Source organism: Ascaphus truei, chromosome 4 (genome assembly GCF_040206685.1).
Source record: "Ascaphus truei isolate aAscTru1 chromosome 4, aAscTru1.hap1, whole genome shotgun sequence".
NCBI lineage: Eukaryota > Metazoa > Chordata > Amphibia > Anura > Ascaphidae > Ascaphus > Ascaphus truei.
The window spans coordinates 23,530,651-23,547,993 of NC_134486.1; the positions used below are offsets into that span (position 1 = coordinate 23,530,651).

General features: G+C 43.8%; 1 protein-coding gene across 2 annotated transcripts in view; it reads left to right on the top strand.

Annotated features, from left to right (window-relative positions):
- The window catches only part of FOSL2 (FOS like 2, AP-1 transcription factor subunit), a 31,175-nt gene extending 15,570 nt beyond the window's left edge, over nucleotides 1-15,605 (top strand). For both annotated transcript variants that reach the window (XM_075595410.1, XM_075595411.1), the window contains exons 2-4: nucleotides 4,020-4,274; nucleotides 7,843-7,950; nucleotides 9,072-15,605. In XM_075595410.1, coding sequence (XP_075451525.1) covers nucleotides 4,020-4,274; nucleotides 7,843-7,950; nucleotides 9,072-9,575 — 867 coding nt within the window. In that variant the 3' untranslated portion in view covers nucleotides 9,576-15,605. The remainder of the gene's footprint in view (nucleotides 1-4,019; nucleotides 4,275-7,842; nucleotides 7,951-9,071) is intronic.
- The last annotated feature ends 1,738 nt before the right edge of the window (nucleotides 15,606-17,343 follow it).

The following is a 17,343-nucleotide window of genomic DNA, read 5'->3' on the forward strand; positions in this document are numbered from 1 at the left end:
TTTGGGCCCTAGCAAGAACAGTGTTCCACAGCTTATTAATTGTTCAGGCAGCCAAGGGGCTAATAGATTAGAAAAGTAACCAGAAAATGTTAAATGTATCTAAATAATCTCACTCCCGTGTATTTCAAATACTGCAGTATGTTCATATCCGCAGATTCGGTGTTTATTTATTGTTGTGTTGGCGCATTTTTGTCACATTAGTAGGTTTGGGAGCGATATTTCGGAGTGAATGGAGAGCTGGCAGGGCTGGGTTTTTAATAGACACCCTGATCTGGGTTGATAACCCGTTCTGATAGTAGCGTCCATTAACACTGACCTGTGATTTTAGCATGCAGTGTCGGGAGAAGAAATGCATTCGCATAACGGCTATTTTCCTACCACAACCTCGGGGCCTGTATGGCAGAACGGTGATCTGATCCCCAGCTTGGAAAAGGAAATGAGTCACCCGTAGACTATATCGCATCACATAGCACCTGCAGCTTCCCTGGCACTGGGTTTCGCAGGAGATTTGAATATTTCTACACCTAGTGACGTGGGTGAGAATCCCACGGAAGGCTTCTCATTTCCTTGTCGTCTTTGTCTTTTGCCTTGTTTGGTACAGTTCATACATGTTTGTGTTTGGTTCTGGATTTGCCAGGTACTGGCTCGCATGGTCCCGGTTCTATTTCTACTTTGCCAACAAGGAGCGCACATGGAAACCAGGCCTGGCGGAGCTTGCCCCTTGGGAGGGGAATCCTGGGGGGGGGGGGGGGTCACCTTAATCGCCCACCTCTTACCCTTTTCATAATGAGAATCTGGATGATCTGGTCTTGGGTTATGAGCAAAAATCACAAGTTACATTTGGTTTAAAAGAGTTTAGAAAATGGAAAAAATGAACAATGCTAGACCTGAAGCCGCCACAAATCCTTTCTCTCTCTGTCTTCCAATGGGATACTTGGGATACCGCCTTTAATTACTGTAGGTGCACTAACCGCCTAAGAGCATATAGAAGGGGATCTGTACCAGTCTTTAATACTGCAGGCATTGTCAACGCTGTGTAACAAAAAGAAACCACACCGATCTATCTAATAAAGCGTGCGACAGAAAATAATGTGGTGGAAAACGCACTTGACTTTGAAAACTAGTTATTTTCATCTTGGGGACCTGTGTCTCTGAACCTCCGTGTATGATTTGTTAAGGTTTGATAAGGTATACGCACAAAACCTGTCCTTTCTCTTCACTCTGCCACTCAGCGTTGCAATCCCTGATAGCTGACCAAAAATAACAGAACTGGGACATTTGGGAGCTGATCTAAATGATCACGGAGGAGAGGTGTGTGTCTGTGTGTGTCTGTGTGTGTCTGTGTGTGTGTGTGTGTGTGTGTGTGTGTGTGTGTGTGTGTGTGTGTGTGTGTGTGTGTGTGTGTGTGTGTGTGTGTGTGTGTGTGTGTGTGTGTGTGTGTGTGTGTGTGTATCTGTGATATTGATACCATACTTAATTCCGAGTAGCCAGCCAGAAAACATACTTTTGTGAAAAATAAAAAAAATAGTCCAACTGGGTTTTCTAAATAAATGTAATAATGCTAATAGCAATAATTTGGCTATTTTAATTGCCTGGGGAAATTAGTTACAAGTTGAATTTCTTAGGTGCCTCAATATCAGAGAGCCAATAAGTGATGGGGGTGAGAGGTGGATGGGGAAGGGGGACTGAAATGAAACCCCTCAAGTCTAACTATAAAAATTACTTCTAGGTGTCAGATCTAGGATAAAATTAAACCAACCACCCTGGTAACGCCATCAAAAAACACTGAGGGGTAGCATTATAAGACCCCAAACTTGCAGGCACTAACGGCAGCGGAGAGATTAACTGTGGCTTCAGAGCTGGTCTGGTATGTGCAAGAGCCAGCAATGTTCCTGGAACAACCTTGCTTTCCTTTTCAGTAGGGTTTTAGCCTGCGGCAGACACTACTTTTGTCGCTGTCAGCTCAGTGGCAGTGTGTGAAGCACAGAGTTTTACCTTCATCTGCAGCCAGGTGCAGAGAGAGCTGTGATCTAACCACGCAAAATCTACACTAATCGGGGTTTATGTCTAGACAGAGCAGGGCGCTGTGAAGGATGCGATCTTACCGTGGCCGAAATTGGCATATTTAGGAGTAAAAACGTGAGCTTAAGGGTTTTTCATAAAACACCTGTATAATGATGCTATATAGCTCTAACGTCACAGAGACTCTTGGTAAATACAAGATCCAGAGGCACAATCTGTAAGACCTTCTCAGACCTCCTAAAAACATGTGTGTTTTTTTTGGGGGGGGGAGGGTGAGGGGGGGGGGCCCATTACGGCAACAAAAATCTGCAGAGCCTCTCAAAGTGAAATGCTGATTTTGTGTTGTACCTGGTGGCTTATACTCAATAGTAATAGTGGCCAGGATAGTCCTTCCACATAGAATAACGTACTGTACAAGCGCTTTGAAAGAGCTATTGGTGAGAATCATTTCAAGTATCCTGACTGAAGTCTGAGCAGGTTATACAAAAGTAAAGCTGATTTATTTGCTTTACTTGGTTTGTAATCTGTGTGTGTGTGTGTGTGTGTGTGTGTGTGTGTGTGTGTGTGTGTGTGTGTGTGTGTGTGTGTGTGTGTGTGTGTGTGTGTGTGTGTGTGTGTGTGTCTTTTAAAATGATGTTGAGTCCATGATTGACTGGTTATTTATTTATAAAAATGTTTCACTAGGAAGTAATACATTGAGAGTTACCTCTCGTTTTCAAGTATGTCCTGGGCACAGAGTTATAACAGTACATTGTTACATTAAAAGAACAGGTTATACGGTCAATTCACAGACATTTCATGGACAGATAGAGTTGGAAAATTGGGTACAGGGGATAAAGGGCTTGTGAGTTTCAGATTGAAATAGAGAAGATTTAACATCACTTTAACACCAGCGAACAGCAGCAAACGGCTCACACCCTTTAGCTGCGCCAAAGACTGTCCTCCTTTGGAGCAACGCAGATGTACACTGGGGTTGTTGAGATTCAATGCAGCTGTGAACACAAAGTTCTTTGTGTCCTCTTGGCTCATTAACATTCCAGTGGGTGGGGTTGACGCTCCACAAAGTACAAGCAAATGTTAACCCTTAGCACGCTGGTCCTGTGCAAAGGGGAGCAGCTCTTAGAGAGCCCCATCAGGCTGTCTGCCTTTGGGGCAACGCAGATGTACACTGGGGTGGTTGAGATTCAAGTTTGTAATGCGATTTACAGGTTCCTTCTCGTAGCGCAAAAAAGGACATTTTTACTGCAAAGCCTCTAACTCCAAAGTGTGATAGTGTAGATGTCACTAAATAAATCCCAACGAGCTGGGTAACTCAATGGCATAATTTCTAGAAACGTGCTCTGTTTCTCTTCATATATTTAAAAAAGGAACTTTTTGATTCGAATTGTGTAATTAACTCCCTGGCTGAACATCCACTGATGGTTAAGATGGGACATACTATAGAGATTGTAATTTAACTGCCTTTTGTCCTGGAGCTGATCTCATTGTGTTGGGCATCGGGACGCCAGCTCCAGATACAAAAAAAACAAGCGTTGGCTCCGAATAGTGAAAATATTGCTGTTGCAAATCTAGGCATCACATATAACTTTCATTATATTTGGGGTATTCCCTCCTAATGTCATCAGAACCCGTTCAAACACCATGTATCTTAACCTGAATAAGTGCAGTGTTGATTTGACCACAAGGAATCCTCTTGTTCAGTAGATCTTCTGACATCCCAGGACATTTCACTAGTAAGAATACTAACTGCCCGATGACTGAGACAAATATTGCACATATTAACGACAACCCTTTTATCTGTTGGCTCACCAGTTATAACATTACCACTGGACATTTTCGTTTCCCAAAATGACTGGGTCATCCATACTTCCATTGAGGTTCTCCTGGAACTCAAACTGCTTTAAAACTCAAGCTGCTTCTAATGCTCACTTTCGTCAGCTGCTTTCCACTTGGTTGTTATTTCATGTTGCCTTATCATTCTATTCTTCTGCCCACAGAAATTCAGGCCAGATATGCCGGGTTCCAGCAGTGCCTTTATCCCTACCATTAATGCCATCACTACCAGCCAGGACTTGCAGTGGATGGTCCAGCCCACAGTGATCACCTCCATGTCCAGTCCTTACGCCCGTTCACATCCTTACAACCACCAAGTCCCCAACTTGTCTTCAGTCCCTGGGCACACGGCCCTACAGAGACCGGGCGTTATCAAAACCATTGGCACCACAGTGGGCAGGAGAAGAAGAGATGAGCAGGTAATTTGGGGCAATGAGCAAAGCCTAAGCTGTGTGTGTGTGTGTGTGTGTGTGTTTATGTATATAAATCTATATATCATTAAATAATGACATGCAAATGGGCACACAGTGTCACCTTTTGCCTGAAATCCATTTTTTACATGGAAACCTTATAATCAAATGCTCTGGGTTCCATGTAAAAATGGATTTCAGGCAAAAGGTGACACATTGTGTGTCCATTTGCATGTAATTTCCCAGAATCCCTTGCTGCAGTGGAAGCGCTGTATGCTAGGTAATAATGGTGGAAGGCAGGGTTGCAGACCTGTCTAATGTTTAATAACATGTCAACGTTGCGGTTCCAACATATTTAAAAAAAATAATAATAATTTAATTAAAAAAAATTCCTCTCAACATCCATTGTAACCAGATATCCCTCTTACACACACTGTATATAATATTGTGTCGCTGTATTTCTGCCATACCCTGAGAAGTCCGAAAGCTTGTAATATATCAACTACTACTACTATGTAACTACTTGTTGGTCCAATTATAGGTATATACCCCTTACCCCCTCTCCCTCCTTTGTTACCACATGGAAGAAGGGACCAGCGCGGCTCCCCCGCCCTTCTTGGCTTTTACATTTCCGCTGACCATTTTTTATTAACTTTCTGTTAGAATCGGGGGGTCTCCCAGCTCCAGGGAGACCCCTTATTGCTGGTAAATGAGACATTTCTTGGATGATAATACTTGTTTGGGAGAACAATATGATCACTGGGGTCAGCCTCGCTCCGCCAGCAGAAAGATGTAACTAACCGCTTACAAAAAAAAATGAAGTCTAATTTCCAGGAGACCAGTGCCCCCCTGGAACTGGGAGTAATGGGCTTGATCTCTGCGGCATCCCCTGGACTATAAAAGTCAAATAACTCAGATTCAGGGTGGTGGGAGAGAATTGCTGCTTAAAGATTTACTTGATTTTTATAGTTGGGGTGACCAGACGGACAGTCCCGGATTTGCAGCAAATGTCCCGACAATTATTTGAAAATGTAAAAAAAAAAATGTTTTTGCATGAGTGCTCCTTTTTGCAGACCCTCCTTTTTAGAGCTGGGTGCTGTAGGTCAGTCTGTGTGTGTTTCTGTGATGGTCAGTTGCTGTGTGTGTTTGTGGGATGTTCTGGGTCTGTGTGAGTGTTATGTGGGTCTGGGGTCTGTGTGTGAGTGTTGTGCGCCTCTTGATCTGTGTGCGAGTATTGTGCGCCTCTGGGTCTGTGTGTGAGTGTTGTTCGGGTCTGTGTCAGCGTTCATTGGATACACTTGCCCCCCAAGTCAAAATCCACCTGTCGGCCCCAGGGGATCGGCCCTTCTAGCTACAAAGTGCTTGCAACAACGATTACGCCTTGTTCTTCCCACAGCCGAGGCAAACCATATTATCCCTATTACTTTGATTTTGCGACAAGCACCGTGGCAATTATCCTATTCTCCCCCCGCCCCCCTCCCCCCGCATGTTCTTATTTCTGTTCTGTGGAATTACAAGAAACCCAGCCAGATCTTGCCCTAAATCTCACAGGTGAGAGCCACCCCCAGGGCATCTGGCAGGTGCAGTATGTCAGGGCGTAGCATGGATTAGATCATCAATCAGCTCTCTTGGCTGTGTCCAATCCCGTACTATGTGCTCAGGATTCTTTGAACTACTGTAGGACACTAAACTAGCTTGACAAGTAAGTCGCTGTGCTCACCCACCAAATTACCCTCATTGGCCCACCTGGTGATAATTGGATCCAGGGCGTAAAGGTGATTGTAGCGTAGCCACCACCGATCCCTAAATTAAAGGTTCTTCAAAGAATACGGTGCACCTTTTATCATGGCATGTCAATTAAACAGGAGAGATTAATCTCGTTTTTGCTATGTACCTGCAGAACTCTACCTGTATCTGTCTGCCCCTTTGTGTAGGGCCATTGTATCATGGGTGTGGGACGGACATAATGTAGGCTCCGTATGAGGCATGTGTCATTTTATTAGGTAGTAGCCAGACACGTATGCAGAGATTTACAGTGGGAGTATGCCGACAATTAAAAATAGAGGGAGTTTTATATATATACACAATTCGGGATTAGAGTAATAAAAATGAGCGTTAACACGAGGAAAACGGAGTCTCAACCCCAGAGAGCTTACAACCTTATGGGTGTGTCAAGCCTTCTTGCTGCATAACTGGGCCAACAAGCCACTGTTTCTTCATCGGAATACTTCCACACGCCCAAGGGTTATTCTTCCTGCTATGTACATGGTTAAAAGAAATCACATTGAGACTTTGCTGCACACTTTGGAGTATATGTAATAAGAAGGATGTAGCCGTGTTGGGCCTTTCTTCCATGCAGTAACAAAGGAAGGAGAGGGAGGGGGTGTAGGACACCTTTTTATTGGACCAAAAAGTAGTTGATATGTAACAAAATTTCGACCCACTTGGGGTCCTTCAGTGGGTTACCCGAGCCTGTAGCTTGTATGTATATAATGGGGCAGCTTTCTCCATGGTGAGGGAGCAAAGGGTGTAATTGCTGTCCGTTTGCTCCTGCTCCATACGTATGAAGCTTTTTATTTGAGCTTCTTGCATGTGGCACTGATGGAAAGACGTTACCCCACCTCGTACCTGGCGGGTTGAATTGGCACAACTCGGCTTTGGTACATCTCATTTATAGTATTGCTCCAAGCTACTGCTTCCTAACATGCGCAGCCACACCCCAAATCGCTAGCCAAGCACAGGGATCAAACCTGACGGAAACCGTTTGCTTTCTTTGATGCAGAGTCAAAATGGTGCAATTTGCTTTGTTTTTGGAGCAGTGCCCCAAATTGATACGTTGTTTGTGTGTTTATCCCTTTCCCTGCTACGGAGCTCGGCAATGCATTGCGTGCGATCCCTCGCCAATATGTGGCGCCCCCCCCCTCCGAGGTCTAGAGAGGGGCGAAAACAGTTGTGTATATATCTATACCTGCTGTCCTCATCTCTGCTGCTCTCTTTAGATGCCCAGCAATAACAAACCAGGGGCGATCCCCCTCAAAGTGGGGAGGTTTCTATGCAGGACTGTGCTGTCCTTCTTTTCTAGAAAAAATAAATGATTCCTGGACACGTGCAATAATATATACATTTATTCACATTTCAAAATAGTTTTAGAATCTAATTTTGTAAATAATAATGACATTCTAGTTGGTTTATTAAACCTCTACATTTGTAAGAGGTCCACGGTTGTAGAGCAGGTGCAATGATCTCCTTGGATTTGTGCCATACTCTGGGCGATTTTATATTGCAGCCGCCTTATCCCTTTCACATGAGCAGCACAAATTAAGCATTGAGCATCTCGACATCGGGAGCGGGATGGAACACAACTGACCAGAGTTGTGTAATGTCATCTTGCATTTAACCACGGACGTTCACCACTATCGTCTGAATTGTACATTCCCTTTTCTTGCTCATTTCCTCGGCACCACAGCTGTCTCTGTGGCCAACGTCCTTTTTGCTCTTTTTTTTGGGGGGGGGGGGGGTCATATCTGGACCGCAAGAGACAACTTGTTCACTTTTTTTTTTTTCCTTCTGTCCACAGCTGTCACCCGAGGAAGAAGAGAAGCGAAGGGTCCGGAGGGAGAGGAATAAGCTGGCAGCGGCAAAATGTCGCAACAGACGGAGAGAGTTAACGGACAAGCTTCAGGCGGTATGTCACCGTTGCCTACTTGCAAACACAACCCCGAGAGTGCCTTAAAATAAGTAGTGGTACTGTGCCAAATTTCAGCACATCATGAAACAGAAGGAAAGCTCTCTGGTCGTTTATACACTATATATGCTCTAAAAATAGACAAGGTTTATTGCCTCAATCTACTGTAGGTCTATAGCGGAGGGGGATTTTTTTGGTTGAGGAACCCCATAATTTATATTGCAAAATGCTGCGGAACCCCAACCTTCTCTAATAGCGCGTCTGAGATCAGATGCATTTAAAGGAACCCCAACCCTCTCTAATAGCGCATCTGAGATCAGATGCATTGTAAGGAACCCCAACCCTCTCTAATAGCGCGTCTAAGATCAGATGCAGTGTAAGGAACCCCAACCCTCTCTAATAGCGCGTCTGAGATCAGATGCAGTGTAAGGAACCCCAATCCTCAATAATAGCGCGTCTGAAATCAGATGCATTGTAAATTCTTCTGTATTTGGTACAATTTTAAAATGACCTGAAAATTGCAGGGAACCCTTTAGTAATGCCTGGGAAGCCCAAGGCTTCCTAGGAACCCCTGTTTAAAAACACTGGTCTACAGATACATTAGTCCAAAATGTCCATTAAGTTTCAAGTTACATCTTGAAACCTTCTTCGCATGAATTATATAGTTTACTGGGTTGGATATGATATTGACATGTAGGATCATGGGCAATATTTAGTAAACCGTCTTCTGCTTTAAGACCCCTTCGCCCATTCTAGTGAAGGTGAGGAGACTGCTTGGCAAATATGCGCCTATGTCTTTCTATACGAAAATGATTGCGATGCTCAAATGTTTTTGGATAATGTGATAATCTCATTTTTACTGTATATTGGGGACTTTTTGAGGGGGCACTGCTGGCCAGTTTTGGGCTTTGATTATGTTTCTGGAATTATCGACAATTAGGTTGGGGCTGCATTACCATTTTGCTTGCTCTACAATTATAAATGGAGAAAGGTGTGTGTGTGTGTGTGTGTGTGTGTGTGTGTGTGTGTGTGTATATATGTATGTGTATGTTAGTGCATTGAATGGTATGTCTAAGATATTATATTATTATTTTTTAATTTGAAATATGATTCTTCTGCAGGAAACAGAGAAACTTGAACATGAGAAGTCTGGACTGCAAAAGGAGATTGCCGACCTGCAGAAGGAGAAGGATAAGCTCGAGTTCATGTTGGTTGCCCATTCACCCATGTGCAAGATTCATCCGGATGACAGAACCATCTCTCCTCATACCACTCATAATGTACGCACAATGGCGGGCAGCAGGGTGGTTGTCAAACAGGAGCCTGTTGAGAATGACTTCCCAGCTTCCTCCACCAGTAACAAAAGCCACAGATCTGTAATCAAGCCCATCAACATAGGCGGAGGATTCTTTAACGAGGAGCCACTTAACACACCCGTTGTGATGTCTTCAACACCTCCCAGCACTCCCAACACTGCCAACCTTGTCTTTACATACCCAAGTGTGTTGGACCAGGATTCCTCCACCTCCCCCTCAGAGTCTTGCTCTAAAGCCCACCGCCGGAGCAGCAGCAGTGGGGACCAGTCCTCGGATTCCTTGAACTCCCCTACCCTTCTGGCATTGTAACAATCACTTCGGAGGAAGAACTACTTTCTTACATGACAGTGGGGATGTCAAGAAGGGGAAACGGCTCTTGGCAGAGTTTCCCAAATAAGAGTATGGTGGAATTTCCAGAAGACGTTAAAGGGACATGTACTGTAAGAAGGAACGTTTAACTGGATCACACACACTTCAGAGTGCTTCAATGTAGCTACGACATTATTGGGCTGCAGAACAGGCTGCAAAGGACCAAGCTTTCATTCTTTCAACATGTCATATGGTATCGAACTCCTAAATGGTTCCAAATGGTTTAAGTTATTTCTAGTCACTCATGTACCCGAGACATTTCATCCAGTCTTTCTGGTAGATGATTAGTGTCTGTGTTCATTCGTACGGAGGGCACTTTAAAGGGAATGTCTTTTGTCGGCGGGAATTACTCTTCACTGGATGAAGGTACAGCATCTTTTTGAACCATGCATTTGCTGATTTTAAAAAGCAACCCAGGATCCTGTAAGAACTCTCTTGGTGGCCAGAGGGAGATCTATTTCAAAGGAAGAGAACAAGGAACAAGGGAAAATGTTGGTTGCACATGGCCATGGGTGGGGAACCCAGTCATTATAGGATGAGGAGCAGCGCCAGTGAAGCTCACACAATGCCAAAGACGGCTTGCAGAATACGATGTTCTGGTTGACGTTCTGAAACTGCCTGGTTAAAAGGATTGGCAAGAGATCATTTGGAAATTATAAAAACTTGGCAATATCACCGTGCCCCTCGTGCCTTTTTGGTGGAGCAGGCGTTCAGAAAGTCGTTCTACGAGTACAGGAGCACACCTGACAATTGTATAGAGGGTTTGAAGCAGTTTGTAAATTCACCAGGCTGCTGTACCTACCATTTCTTGAAAGGCCACACGTTATTCCATGCTGCATGGAATTCTGGGCGGCACCGTTCTATTCTTCAGCTCCCAATGAATACTGTTCCATTGTTCTGTTGAATGCATGGGTCAGGATGGCATTGCTAAGTTAGTCTTTTGGGGTGTTTTTCTTTGGTTTGTTGCAGAGTTGCTAAAAGGGCAGAAGACACTCCGGAGCTGGGATACTTTTGAGGTGCCACAGAGCCCATCAGAATGATGCTGATTAAAACCCCAGATCCTGAGTGCCTTGTTGCCATATTAAATAATGAAGAAATAAAATTTGGTAATCCCACCATTTATTTTTATTGGCAGTAACACGACACACAGTTGCCTTTGAAAAGGTCCTAGAATAGGGAATCGGATCCATGGTGAATTGTATTAAAGGGGGGAGGAAGGGGGGGCGCAACGTGGACACTCAATCATTTTAAGGTAAATGAAAAACGCGCAGTAAAATCTAGTATACATACAGAATGGCAAACGGTGCCACAGACCCGTAAGATCCATGTTTATAAGTGCGAACCGCGTCATTGGATGTAACCTGTATCTGCTACCTTTCTGAGAGGGGAATCGCCTACTGTAATTCCCACATACTAAGCACTTAAATAATATGCTACAAAGTCACAATGCAAACCACTGTGTCAGCCTTTGCATGTGTTACCGCAGAGTTTTACTATAACCCAACTTCTGAAGTTCTTTCTCCCAAGGGTACTTTACCCCTATTATGTCTAACTACTTATATATGTCATTTTGTGTTTCTGCCTAACAACAAGTGTTAATGTGTATTAACCATGCCATCCTCCCCGGTACTAAAAGGGACTACTATAGGTCAGGGGGATGGCCAACTCAAGTCCTCGAGGGCCACCAACAGGTCAGGACTTACGGATATCCCTTCTTCGTCACGTGGCTCGTGCAATGACTGACCTGCGGGAGGCCTGGAGTCGGCCACCCCTGCTATAGATGCAGTGCGGTGTGCATATTTATTGGGAAATAGGCGACAAAGTGTTAAAAAGCCCAGAGTTGTGAAGTAAAAACATTGCACCTTTTTTAAACCCTTCTTTCCAGGGGGGCATCACTGTGTTTGTTCCTCTGTAACAAAGGGGTTAATAGTCTCTCTCTTTCTCTCTCTCTGCTGAGGGGATTACAGCATCCTTGCATCAACCCTTTTTTATTTGCTCTCTCCCATCATGCTTCAGGCTAGCCAGAGAAAACGCTCGCCCCATGTGTTGCTACAACAGTGGGGGCCGGGTGAACAGGTCTAGTCCTGTAACGTGAGTCAGTCATACCTGCGGTTACTCCGAAGCTTCTTTATAGCAGCACTTTGACTTTATGATGAGACGTTTGTGTGCTTTGGTCTTCAGTCATGTCAGTTCCCCCATATCTGTATATTTAAAGCACTCCGTTTTCCCCAAAAATTATATTTCTGTTGAACTAGTTACCTTCGCTTTTCCTTTTTTTCATTCTGATCGTAAGGGCCATTGTGAAATTGTCCCCATCGTTAGTTTGGAGATTAAATCAGTGTTCAATAATAGTTGTGGATAAGGATGGATTCCATTCGGATATTTTCTGATGACTTCATCGCTCTAGTGAAGGGGTGGAAAATTCCAGCCTTCAAGGGCCACCACCAGGTCAATTTTTAAGGATAATCCTGCTTCAGCACAGGTGGTTCAAGTCAATCTGAGGCACTGATTGAGCCACCTGTGCTGAAGCAGGGATATCGTAAAAACGACCTGGTGGTGGCCCTTGAAGAATGTAGTTGGTCACTTCTGCTCTAGACACTGCCCTCCTTCCCCATCTGTTGCCCTAAAGACAACCGAAGCCATTGCAGAATTTGTATAATTCATAGTTTTTGTGCCATGGGACAAAATGTGAAAATTGACTAACGTTATGGAACGAGGACAAAGGCGTCACGGAGTGGTGTCCGCTGAATGCATCTTCAGTACACTTTGCCAAGCGGACGCATTACATAAAACGCTACACTTCCCATTGGATTCTTTGTACGTTGTGATACCGTTTACAAGACCGTGCTAAAGATGTCCTTTATTCCACCTGCAAAGTTTTCCGTTTTTTCTTGCGCCTTTGTCCGTGTCCCTATTATTATACATAAGCTCTGAAAACCACAGAGATCTTTTTCTCAGCTGCTCCCCAAACAAATACAAAAAAGGAGCCCTCTGTGCTATTAAAAGCTATGTATGACAACCTTTTATGTTACTCAAATATATAGTATTACTACATACAAAAAAGGGACAAGAGACCAATGGCCTCACCCCCGGTCAATATGTCTTTTGGGCTTTGAAAGGCTATTCTCATATGTAGTGTATGGGAGAAGTTTGTTGTATGCAGATGGAAGGAAGCAGGCTGGTCCTGTTTTCCATCCACAGCACAAGTTTTCTTGTCATCACTATTGAAGAATGAAATCTTTGGATTTTCATTTTGCCCTAATTTGTCAAAACAAGGTAGGCCCTTTTACGAATGGGCTAAAGATCTCCCCCCACCCCCCTCCACCTCCCCTCCTCCCCCCCTACTTGACACCATTCCGCTTGATATTCATCAATTTCTCTTTGATTCTTTTAATACAGTACTCTGTTTTTGGAGATTTCTTCTTTAGTCACAAACACTACATCTGGCGGATAAACCCAGTCTGAGTATGAACCCTACACACCTTCCAGCGCCCGTGCTTACATGCTTACGGGCGGGCTCAGGGTTGTCTCACAAGTTGGAGCGTCGTCTGAGTCCTAACCAGCATTAATACGTTCATAGACTCCAATTGATTCTTGCTTGTAGTATACTAAATATTTGAATTATAATGTCATTCGTGGTACATAGCAACCAAATTTAATTCATTTCTGTCCATGGACCTTTGCAAGACCCGCATTAGTAATGCAATGGCATGTCATTTGTTGTTCTACAGCCTTCCCATAGCATCTAGGAGATATAGTCATCATGACCCACACCAGAAACACTACTGCCATGAGATTATAATACTTGAGCAAAGGGCATGTGGGGTGAGCAATAACTTTCAAATGGATCCACTGTGACATGGTGCGTCCATGAAAAACACCCCTATTGGTTTGCTCACACTTATTCATACAGTACCTGCAAAACCAGCTTTCCGAAAGCAGCAGCTTAAATGTTTGAAGACCTTTTCCGAGTCACTCCAAGGTTTGCAAAGCAAACGTGTCCATCACTGAAACCAATCTGTTGGCTTGTTATATTTAAGTTGGGGGGGGGGGGGTTATATCCAATGTGCTTCTGGTTTAAACCTGGACCCCATTCTGCGTGAAAGGTCTGCAGCTTGGTGTTGATGCTAAATACATTGCAGGCAACTCGGGCTGCAGCCCCAAAGGGGGGAATTCCGAATCTTTCTCAAGCTTACATTCTGCTGCTTTCTATGTTGGCAAATTCCCCTTGGTCCCCTTTTTAAACCCTACAGAGCGGCATCTACCTTAAATCCCACTACAAAACGGGAAAATGTATGAATGTTAAAATTGTTATTAAAAAAAAAAAAAAAGTAAAAAAAAATAATAATTCCCAAATCCATTAACTCCTCATCTGCCCCTTCATTACCCACACGTAGGCTTACACTTTTATTGTCTTGGCAACATTTAATATTTTCTTGGGAGCCTTTTAATTTTGTTGTCTTATTTATTTGAAATGTTTACATCTTTGGACTTATTCTTTATTGAGGGGGGGGAGGGGGGAGGGGGGGAGGGGATGTCCTCAGGTTTTATTTTTAAGATAAGCCTTATATGATACATTGTCTAATTCTTACATTGGTTAACACCTTCCGTTCCAGAAGGTCTAGATATGCAGTTTCGGGTGCCTTCTGCACTAAATATTTCTTGGCACATTTCTCAACATCATTGTTAGTTAATGCAGAGCTGAAAACAGTACCCCTCCCTCCCCCCCCCCCCCCCCCCCCACCCAGTGTAACCATAATCACCCAAAACCTTGTGAATGGTTTAGGGCAGGGGTGGCCACTTCCAGTCAAGGGCATCCAACGGGCTAAGTATTGGGGATATCCCTGCTTCAGCACAGGTGGCTCAGTCATTCTCACTGAGCCACTGATTCAGCCACCTGTGCTGAATCAGGGAAATCCTTAAAAGCTGCCCTGTTGATGGCCCTTGAGGACTGGAGTTGGCCACCCCCGACTGGCCAGCTTATGACTGGCCAGTCAGTGTTCCACTTTGCACTACGACCCTCTTATTTCCATACAGTAAGTGCCACATGCACCGCTGTAGGTCATGGGGCATTCTGACTGGTACAGAAAGGTCAAATCGACCATTCGCTCCCCTACAAAACCAGCTCTTTAGAATGGTCCAGGTGTCGAGAATTCATGGGAAACGTCAGCGTTGGCCTTAAGCACACACCGTTCTCCAAACTGCACTCGAGATCGATTTTTGTAGATCACTACCAAGACTGTCGCCTACTGTATCTATTATGGGATAAGAAGGTTCCATGCCTACTGGAATCCTGGAAGGCAGAAATGAGGTCTTCTCTTCTCCCTCACCTACTGAAAAAACGCCATGCACAAGGCACGCTCTTATCACATAATAGGTCTGTGATACAAACCAGTATCTCCCATCCTCACGTGGTTGCGCAGGGGATTATAGTGGCTGTTTACCAGTCCTTCTAACAAATACTTTGATTTCTGTTTTGTGTATTCCCCAGTGTTGGATACAAAAGCCTATTACATTCCTGGATGCAGTGTATTCATTGAACTAGAATATTAACTGCAGGTCGGTTTATGTACAGCACAAACATGGCTGTAAGGTATTTTGTCTAATAAAGTGCCAGGTTTCTTGTGTATATATATATATATTTTTATATATAAAAAAAAATCAAGGTAAATGACATGGGTAGTGCATCTTTGTTAGAATACTTTTGATTATGTACATGGAGTCTACATCAGGATTTGTAACCCCTTTTGTGCCAGAGAAGCAATGCGTTGCAGGGCTCCACGGCCGCTAAATGGTTAAGAGACACTTTTAGCATAAACCAGAATAAGAAAATGTGTAGGATTTTTTTTTTTTTTAATTAAATGGATTGTGTGGGTAAATTCACTGCTTACAAGTTAGCTGATGTTTTTTTTTTTTGTTTTTCTTTTATTTATCTGAGGTAATAAATAATAAAATGCTGTATTTTAAAGATGGCTGCCCCCTGTTCTTCTCTGACTAGAATATGGTATGAGGGATATTTCATGGATCTTTATTCTCCTTGTTTTGGTCCTCTCCTGCTCTACAGACCAGTTTCTACAGTGAAGCATGGATGGCGTGGTCTTTTTCTGTTCTCTTATTTAGATTTTGAGTATGTTGCAAAATGGTCTGGCATTCTAAAAGTAGCACAATATTTCCTGTTAAACAAAAGTAATGGAATTTCGTGTGTGTGTGTGTGTGTGTGTCTAGGTCTATATTGGGACCAAAACGTTGATCTTCTGTATGAATAACATCTTTTTACATCATCTTCAGTTCCCGAGAGTGAAGGAGGAAGATAGGAACCCTTTCTATCACCACTAATGTCGGGGTCGTGGGACTTTGTTGGGGGAAGGGGTGAAAGATTCCCCCCCCCTCTGGAACGTGAGAATGTTCTTTTCATGGTGACCTCGGAATATGGAGGTGTTTACTGAACATCTGGCCCTCCTTGCCACGGTTAGAGAACCAATAATTAAAAGGGGGGGGGGGGCAATGCCTGTGCATGCTCCTGAATATGGTGGGGAGGGGGAGGAGCCTCTCCCATGTCTCCCCTTCCCATGTTTACACCAGCAAAAAAGGGTGGGTAGCCGTGTTTGGCTCTTTCATGTAGTAACAAGGAGGGAGAGGGAGGAGTAGGTATGACACCTTTTTTATCGGACCAACAAGTAGTTGATATGTTACAAGCTTTCCAACCTCTCCGGGTCCTTCATCAGGTACCCTCCTTTGTTAGTAACTTAAACACAGGATTTAAAAATACCTAGAGGTTTTTGGTCGTAGGAGGGACTGTACTTTTAAATGGGTGAGACCAGACTGTCCAACTGTTGACCCCCCAGATTAAATCTGCAAGTGAATCACAACATTGTCAAAGCCATACAGGCCAATGCTCCCAAAAGTCAATGGACAGGGAATGGAAACCTTCTTGTTCCTCCCAAATATGCCATAAAGGCAGGAGGGGATATCCGCAGCGGGTGGAGAGTGAGTAGACGAGAGAGCGGGAGAGGTCGTATAAGGGGTGTGAAAAATAGTTTCCTTTAAGTAACAGATGCATTGGACTAGTACAGTTAAAACCAGCGTCTTTCTCTCCAGTGTGTTGCGATAAATAAAAATGTCAGTTTCTACAGGGCTCACTGGCATTGCTAATGCAGAATGTTGCAATACAACTCAACACGGACGTAATTAAATTAGCGCTCTCTCTCTGCGCATCTGTTACCCACAGGTTGCAAATTGAAGACTCAACATAATCAATTTCAAGCAAATGCATTTTTTTTTTAAAAAACCGCTACATCAAAAGAACTGGTCAAGCCTCACTGTCTCCTTAATGGGAAACTTCTGTCAATGGATCCATAATATATGGAAACAAATATCACGGGAACAAATCTCTATCTTAACCCTATAAAGATGAGGACACAAGTCTTGGGGGGTGGGGGGGGGATAATATTCTTTTCAAGACTAGTGTCCTCCTCTTTATGTGGTTAAGATAGAGATCTGTTTCCCCCACAATTTGTTTCAATATAGCTCAGCGTGTCACACACCGGAAGCAAAGAGGAAGCCGGCACCATCTGCACATCTTACACTTCCTTTGTAACTCAGCATGTTAATATTCAGGTGGGTTTCCCAACCATCAGACGTTACATTAACCTGATAACACCCTTTTTTTGTGTGTGTGATTTTTGCTTCAGATAATCTACATTCGTGT